This window comes from Cebidichthys violaceus, unplaced genomic scaffold (genome assembly GCF_023349555.1).
Source record: "Cebidichthys violaceus isolate CVI_PGR_0920_01 unplaced genomic scaffold, fCebVio1.0.p SCAF_17, whole genome shotgun sequence".
Taxonomy (NCBI): domain Eukaryota; kingdom Metazoa; phylum Chordata; class Actinopteri; order Perciformes; family Stichaeidae; genus Cebidichthys; species Cebidichthys violaceus.
This window is the reverse complement of record NW_027176340.1, coordinates 3,315,784-3,324,685: the sequence shown is the minus strand read 5'-3', so window position 1 is coordinate 3,324,685 and position 8,902 is coordinate 3,315,784. Positions and strand designations below refer to the sequence as shown.

General features: G+C 36.3%; 1 protein-coding gene across 1 annotated transcript; it reads right to left on the bottom strand.

Annotated features, from left to right (window-relative positions):
* Positions 1–6,395: 6,395 nt before the first annotated feature.
* Positions 6,396–8,023, bottom strand: LOC137873765 (green-sensitive opsin-like). The gene is made up of 5 exons (XM_068712154.1): positions 7,639–8,023; positions 7,359–7,527; positions 6,992–7,157; positions 6,602–6,841; positions 6,396–6,494 (listed from the first exon to the last, which is right to left on the bottom strand). Exons 1-5 carry the CDS (start codon positions 8,021–8,023, stop codon positions 6,396–6,398), a joined length of 1,059 nt encoding a protein of 352 aa, XP_068568255.1.
* Between the last annotated feature and the right edge of the window lie 879 nt (positions 8,024–8,902).

Below are 8,902 nucleotides of genomic sequence, written 5' to 3'. Positions count from 1 at the left end.
GGTTAGAAGTGAGGAAAGGGTGGAAGTGAGGAGTAAGTAGTAGTGACTACTTCTTACTGACAGTCAGATGATATCACATCACCTGACTATCAGTTAGTAATCACTACTACTTACTGATACCCAGATGATATCACATCATCTGGGTTTTTACCTTTCACCTTTAGATCAGTAAGTAGTAATCACTACTACTTACAGGGTAGAAGTAGGGATAGGTTAGAAGTGAGGAAGGGGTGGAAGTAGGGATAGGTTAGAAGTGAGGAAGGGGTGGAAGTGGGGATAGGTTAGAAGTGAGGAAAGGGTGGAAGTGGGGATAGGTTAGAAGTGATGGGGGAGGAGCAGAGAAAGGCGGGTAAGCTAGCAGCGTTTTCAACTAACAGCCCTCAGACAGAAAATACCCGAAGAAAACGCAACCTCTGCTCTCGTCTCGATGGATCAACTGAAAGGGCGCGCGGACCCGGACTAGAAAGAATGACTGCTGACGGGCATTGGAGGCCCGTCAGCAGTCACGTAACGTTACGCATTATGGAGGATGAGTATGTAGCTAGCTTTCCTGCTAGCAAGTCACTAACTAGAGGTCCTGAGACGGCGCACGCCACGGCGTTACCTCCGTTGTAAATAGAGCGACCCAGGAGACAGTTTGCTAACTAGCTGTTATATGTTAGCGACAATGTTTGATGACCATTTATCTGTTCATATGAGTGGAGCGAATGTAAATGTTTTATATCCAGCCATGTTCTCCTGAAGGATAATCTGTGTGTTTTGTTTTTTACATGAATTAATGGCTGAGAGGTTTGTATTAATACGAGTACATTGTTTGCATCTTGTAATAAATATTGATATGTTCCAGATCACTTTGTGTTTTGTCTTTTCTGTTGAGAAGATAACAGACTTTTGTGGGTTTTGAGGCACTGATGGTCTTTCAATGTCATTCATAAATGCTTTGTAAAGCATAGATAGTCCTCAGTTTAGATGAGGTCACAAAAAATACTTAATAAATGACTAGTAACTACCTGAATTAATCATGAATTGCAGTATTAATACGCATTTATAGTCCCTAACATTAGTTCATATCTAAATATATATATATATATATATATATATATATATATATATATATATAAATGCATGAATAATGTACATCTAAATAAGTTCTTAATCATTTACTAACACTTTATAAAGGATGTTATTAATCATCTACAACTCCTTAATAATTGGTTTGTAATATATATAATACTTAATTTACAAATGGGGAATCCATGATTTATAAAGTATGAAAACACAATCATGAAACACATAACAGACAAGCTTATTAATCAAGAATAAAACATTTATAACTGTTATGAATGAATTGGATACTATTGAGTGTTAATGTAGGATCAATGCTTTATACATGATGAATTAAGTGTTTACTCATACTGAACTAATGCTTCATAGTGTGTAGTTGTTATAAAGTGTTACCGAGGAGACTGAAAGTGAAAAAGAAATGTAGTTAACCGATATAGGGAATAAGTAATGAGTGTTGACTTTCATGGAGACACCGGCGTAGACGTTAAAGTATGTTTCACACTGTATCAGGACTATCTCAACATTTTTATTGTTAAAAGTCAGTAGGTTCCAAATACAAATAATTCTCATTGAATGAAAACTGTGTTCATAACTCTTAGTGATGATGATTATGAATAAACTGTGTTTCTCATTGACTTAAAGGGGCTCTCCACCAATTTTACACATGAAGTTAAATTTACTCATCATAAATATTGCAGAGCCAGTGAAAACAGTTGTGTAATATCGAGGGTTAATGGTTTTTAGGGTTTTATCTCATTTTTTTTTAGACTGTCCTAGTCGAAGATGTACAGATTTTAAAGATCACTGAGGAATGCAAATTTGTGATTTGAGGATACAGTATATAAGTAACATTTGGTTCACTTAGTTGAAAAAATGACAGTTTGTTTTATTCTCAACATGCTGCTAATGTTTAGGAGCTTAAACTGAATTTCTGGAGCAAGCTGATAACAGACAATTGTGTCTATTTCTTTATCTGTAATAATCAGACTGAATTTGTTCTTCTCTGAATTAATTCATTTTTCAACAAAGCTTGGACTTAATGTCCGAATATTTCAGTTAGTGTATTTATATGACATAAAAAGAGGAGGATGTCAAATCACACACACACCTAAGAAATTATTATTATTATTATCAAGCCCCCAACAACCAAATTAAGTAAACAGTATTGACAACAATTGCATAATTATTATTAATATGAAAATATTATAGAGCTCATACATGATCTCATCAATAAAGCTTCTTATAGAAGTGTATCTGTCTTCTTCCAGGCTTCTCACAGTGAACATAAGCCTGGAAATGTATCCAGTGCATCCCCAAGTTTGTTCTTAAAACCTCTGTATGCAGCTTTTCCTGTCTGATCCGAGCAATTAGAACAAAGAGAGCCGACGATTGTCTCAGCCCCGCCCCTTGACAGAGACACCAAGTACATGCAGGTGTCCAGAGCAGGCTCTTTAAAGGAAATTACAGTGCATGTGCCCACTGCATGACAATTATGTGCCCACTGCATGACAATTAGGGTCAGGTTACCAGCAGGAAATAAAGGGTTACATCATGAGATAAATGGCCTATCTGAGATGTAACAAGGGTGCATTTATATGTAATTAATCCCCTATGAGCTGCAACATGTTACACACTGGTGTGTGATATTTATCCTTGGTTATGTCTGTATTTCCCACCAGCAGAGCATGAAGCAGCCGTGGCTTTTATTTACAAATGGAGCACAGTGTGGAGCATTTAAAGCAATTGATCCCTTCTTTGCAGACACCTGCAGGGGGCAATATCTGCCAGTCGTATCATCTTGAAGCTCTCCAACTGAGGATTCAGCTTGTCGAAAAGGATTTAAAAAATGCACTAAGCTTTTGTTCGCTGAACTTAACACATATGCGATAGTTTATTCAACTATAGAGAAGAAACTGTGTAATTTTCCACTTTCAAATGTATGCTTACATATACCTGAAACCACATACTATGCATGCTGCACTGCAGATATGATGTTAGGGTTAACGTTATGATTGTGGCCTCAAGGGGATGGTATAGTGTCACACCAGAAATGCAGCATACAGTGCATGAGCTTGTCTCTGGGTCTGCAGGATACCCATAGCAGATGGAGCATGATGAGGTGTGATAATCATGTCTTCCTACATGGACTGCAGTTTCCTTTAACTCTGAGATGAGAAATAACATATCAGTTGTAAACTAATTCCTAAACTAAATCTCAGCTGGAAGTGGCAGTATTTATTTCACATTTTGGTATTACACGTAATTCTCTAAGGTATGTGGTCCGCAGAGGCAGCTAGCTAGTTATCTACAACTTCAGATGATGTCAACTTAACATTTGGCTTTTGTGAATTAATAATGCTGCTTTGCATTTGTAGGTATGACTCTGTTAGTTAAATGTGTCCTTGCTCAAATCATTACTCAATTAACTAAAACCGCAGATAAAACTGTATGTCATAATGCCTAATCCCCCAGGACACTGGGTATCTAGAAATGTGCTCATCTAATTGTTATATCTTCTCAGAGGACCCTGTACTCAGCTAATTCCAACTGTAGACCTGTGGGAATTGTCCATGAGTGAGAAACTTTACTTGAGAAGATTTAATCCTTCAGTGTCTTGTGACTCTGTGATTTATCTAAAGAACTATGAAATCAATATGCAGCCACTTAAAACATGTAAGAAATGCATCACTTGTTTTGATTTGTGTTTTCCAGTGCGCTAAGAGCTTAAAACAATTAAATTTGTATTTAATAATGTGTTCAACTACTAGGTTTTCACATACTGAATAAGCCTGCCTTGTCTTGCACATTATCATAGCTGATGCAATTTCTGTTGCTTTAAACTTGCGTTCATGTTAACCAAAGGGACAGTTACTGTAAAATATTTACTCAAATGTTTAGCATTATGTGAAGAAAAAATATGCTGCATACTAAACAAACTAAGATACATAATTTGGATGTGGAATATGTTGAAGTGCTAGTGTTACACTCACACCTTTATTGTCACAGTCCTCTGCCCTATACTGATTATTAAAACTGTAATGTCATACAGGAAGATGATGCCTATATATAATTCATAGAATGCAGCTCAAAATGTAAACAGTATTAAGCATTTAAGTTCATGTCAGGTATTATATGTTGTTTGTTTTAACTGTAGTGTGGATGAAGAGTTGCTTTGCATGCTTTTTTTTTGTTATTCTCTGGTTTTCTGTAACTGATATCAAAGCGAGTGTATTCACTGTGGAGCTGGTGTTGCCATGGGTTTTCCTGTATGGTGTCAGCCTCTTCATTTCCATGGAAAAAGGAACAGAGCAGAGGAGACGGTAACACTTTATAATAATACTACACACTATGAAGCATTAGTTCAGTTTGAGTAAACACTTAATTCATCATTTATAAAGCATTGATCCTACATTAACACTCATTAGTATACAATTCATAACAACAGCTATAAATGTTTTATTCTTGATTAATAAGCTTGTCTATTATGTGTTTGGTGATTATGTTTCCATACTTTATAAATGATCGATTCACTATTTGTAAATTAAGTATTATATATATTACAAACCAATTATTAAGGAGTTGTAGATGATTAATAACATCCTTTATGAAGTGCTAGTAAATGATTAAGAACTTATTTAGATGTGCATTATTCATGCATTTATATATATAAAGATTTAGATATGCACTAATGGTTAGGAACTATGTTAATATATGCTTTATAAATGTGTATTAATACTGCAATTCATGATTAATTCAGGTAGTTACTAGTCATTTATTAAGTATTTTGTGTGACCTCATCTAAAGTGAGGACTATCTATGCTTTACAAAGCATTTATGAATGACATTGAAAGACCATCAAAACACAAAGTGATCTGGAACATATCAATATTTATTACAAGATGCAAACAATGTACTCGTATTAATACAAACCTCTCAGCCATTCATTCATGTAAAAATCAAAACAAAGTTTCTCCTTCAGAAGAACATGGCTGGATATAAAACATTTACATCCGCTCCACTCATATGAACAGATAAATGGTCATCAAACATTGTACTGAAGGATAATCTGTGTGTTTTGTTGTTTTTACATGAATGAATGGTTGAGAGGTTTGTATTAATACGAGTACATTGTTTGCATCTTGTAATAAATATTGATATGTTCCAGATCACTTTGTGTTTTGATGGTCTTTCAATGTCATTCATAAATGCTTTGTAAAGCATAGATAGTCCTCACTTTAGATGAGGTCACACAAAATACTTAATAAATGATTAGTAACTACCTGAATTAATCATGAATTGCAGTATTAATACGCATTTATAGTCCCTAACATTAGTTCATATCTAAATCAATATATATATATATATATATAAATATAAAGCATGAATAATGTACATATAAATAAGTTCTTACCAGTGACAGTTAAGTGACAGTTACTGTAAAACAATTACTCAAATGTTTACAAAAGATCATAATGAGGGATTAGAGTGGGATTACACACTGTAACGGGATGCCGTCTGAGTATTTACACCATTGTTCTCTATCGCTTGAGAGTGACACTGAATGTGAAATATTTTACATTTCCATTAAATCTAAAAGGAAACATGACATCTGCAGATGAAAAGGAATCCATTAGCGGTTCTTCCTTTTTTCTTGTCAATGGGTTTTTAGTTTTTCTCCAATTCAAGGAGTGTGGAAATTGTATTTTGTACATATTTTAGAGCCTTTGAGGATGACTTTTTTGTTTTGGGGCAAAGATATTTTACTAGCTTGACTTGAAATACAGGGAAAACCACACAAATAAATACTGTTAGACTTATCTCTTGCTCACAAAAATTAACATTTTATAAAATAGTCTATATCTCAAATCTTTGAATTTATACTTTGTCTTAAACAGCAGGTAATCCAACCAGCAGAGTTATAGATAATTTAGAGTAAAATGAATACAGGAGTGTATTTCTTTTCATGCATGCATTTATTATCTAGTTCATTCTTTATATATTTTTTCTTTTCATATTATACGTGAAAATACTGCACATTTCATTCTCTCTTATTCACTCACTCACTCACTCACTCACTCATATGCTCTTGCGCGCACACAGACACATAAATGCTGCGCAAGAAAACCGCCAGAGCAAATGCATTTCATTACATTTGTTAGTTTGTACATATTAACAGATTGATTTCCTCATCGTGTTTGATCCAGAGTCCGTTCTTCAAATCCATGAATCCATTTGGCAAAAGTTTAAGACTTTTTTTTCACTGGGTCGTTTTAAAAATCTGGAAGGGATCGGTAAGAAAAATGTTCATAGATTTGAGGATGTCATCATGATTAAGACACAGAGGACACTTCTGTCTTGCTGGCAGAGACTGAGGTCTCATCATCCACCATGCCGCCCATTCCAATAGTGCTCAGCATGCAGTTACGGAACTGAAAATAAGAGCAAAGACAGCAGCGTCAGACACAAGTTCACGGTTTAAAGATTGAGCAAAGAAGAAAAAGCAAATACTAGAAACTTGACAATAAATTGAGCCAACCTGTTTGTTCATCAGCACGTAGATAACAGGGTTATACAGGGCTGAGCTCTTTGCAAAGAAGGCAGGGACAGCTGCTGTCAGGGCTGAGAAGGAAGCTCCCTTGTTCAAGAAGATCCAACCGGCAAAACTGGCATATGGCACCCAGGCTACTAGGAAGCCAAAGACCATCAAGACGCACATACGTGTCACTTCCCTCTCAGCTTTCTGGGTAGACTCTGACTCCTGCTGCTGGGCTGCGGCCTGAAGTGTTTGATAAAATAAAAGATCAGCTCATTAAATAAGTTTGGCTATACATAGTAGTGGACATCTTTTTGTTAGGACATCTGAATGTCAATGATAGATACAAAGAAAATGCCTAAATAGTGTAAAAATGTCATAAACTTCACTTACAGCTTTGACTGTCAGCACCAGGCTTCCGTAAGTGAAGAAAATGATGAAGACGGGAGTGAAGAAGTGGACGACAAACATGTACATGACGTATGATTCATTGTTGAAGCCTGGAGCCAGAGTGTAGTAGTCAGGTCCACAGGAGCACTGCATGCCCTCAGGAATGTACCTGTGTGAAGTTTAAGAAAAACATGAATGCACATATTTATTCAGTTGTATCAACAGATATTTACCCTCTGCATCTACAGTATCAAGGAAATCTGAATGGTGTGTTTGAGAGGTTTCAAAATATATATAAATCTTTGTAGAGCACTTTAAAATAGAACTAATAGAAACTAAAATGTAAGATTTAAAAGAATGTGCTAATTACCTGGACCAGCCAAAGAGAGGGGGGGCAGCACATGCCATAGCCATGATCCAGGTGAAAAGGACTCCAGCTCCTGCATGAGTACCAGAGAACTTGAAGCTTCCCATGGGTTTGCAGACGACAATGTATCTTTCAACAGCAAGGACTACCAGGGACCAGAGAGCAACTTCACCTGAAAGAGAGAGAAAAGTAAAATGAATTCATATGAAGCAATCTGCTTTTTCTTTTTTTCAAATACATTGAAGACACCCTGAAAAAGGTATCGTCTTGATTCATTTCTTACCTCCTAGTGTAGCCATGAATCCCTCAATAGCACAGAAAGTGGCTCCAAGAATGAAGTAGCCGTTGACAGCAGATGTGATGGTGATGGTGAATCCGAAGGCGCACATGATCAGTCCAGCCACAGCCAGGTTGACCAGGATGTAGTTGAGAGGTTGCCGGAGCTTCTTGTTCTGAGCTGTGACAAACAAAGTCAGACCGTTGATCGGAGTTCCAGTGCAGATCAGGAAGAACATGTACAAAGCTAGAAGCTTGAACATGATGGGATCAGCCAAATAATACTGTTGGTATTCAAAGGGATTTCTAACAACCCCAGTCCTGTTGGACATGGGGATGTAGAAGTTCTTGCCCTCTGTGCCATTGGGCTCGATTCCTCCTTCCCAAGCCATCTTCAGTTGCCTTTTCTGCTGGAGCTTCAAACGATGGACAGTGGCAAAGTGTGCAAAGTCACTCAGTCACAAGTGGTGTAAGCCAACTTCCACGGCTTATGCTGTCCTGGGTGCGGTCTTTTATACCTACCCTGGGTTATCCTCAAATTGGCCAAATTAGATTACAGGAGTATTGTGAGGAAGTGGACAGCTCAAGCCTGATTGTTAATTGACTTTAAGAAAGTGCTAATGGCTGTGACGTTTCTACAATACAAAAAGATAAGATTATAGGAGGATTGTGAGGAAGTGGACAGCTCAAGCCTGATTGATAATGGACTTTAAGAAAGTGCTAATGGCTGTGACGTTTCTAAATTACAAAAAGATTTCTTCATCTAAATGTATTTATATATATATATATATATATATATATATATATAGTTGAAGAAATATTTAATATATATGCACTATATAAGTTATGTATGTGTAAGTGTATGTTAGAAATTAAGTTAAGGACATACTGGAAAATATATCTATTTAAGATATTACTAATTACAATTTTAAAGTTAATAAATAAATCAGTCGGGGATTTTCTTAACAAAAAAATCTATTGATCCACTCAAACTATATCGAACTATATTGTTAATGCGTGTTGTGTTCAGATACGACTTATTTTCCTCAAATGAGTCCACTAGAGTGCGCTTCCACCCAGGCTGTGTGTTGCTCCCGGCCGCCTCTCAGCTGTGATTAAACCTCACAGTCTGGCAGTCCTGTTGCCATGGGAACTTCTGGGATCGGTATCTCTCTTCCCTGTGTCGGAAGCTTTTTTTATCATTTTGACCTATTTTTTGCGTATTTAAGTATAATTTGAACAACATTTTGTAATGTAATTCAACAGTTTTT

What these genes read in the sequence shown, in the direction of transcription:
- LOC137873765 (XM_068712154.1), bottom strand. Translation starts at nt 8,023, where the DNA reads ATGGCTTGGGAAGGAGGAATCGAGCCCAATGGCACAGAGGGCAAGAAC. An exon ending in ATTCATGGCTACACTAGGAG is followed by an intron (nt 7,528 to 7,638) that starts GTAAGAAATGAA and finishes TCTCTCTTTCAG; the next exon opens with GTGAAGTTGCTCTCTGGTCC. An exon ending in CCTCTCTTTGGCTGGTCCAG is followed by an intron (nt 7,158 to 7,358) that starts GTAATTAGCACA and finishes AACTTCACACAG; the next exon opens with GTACATTCCTGAGGGCATGC.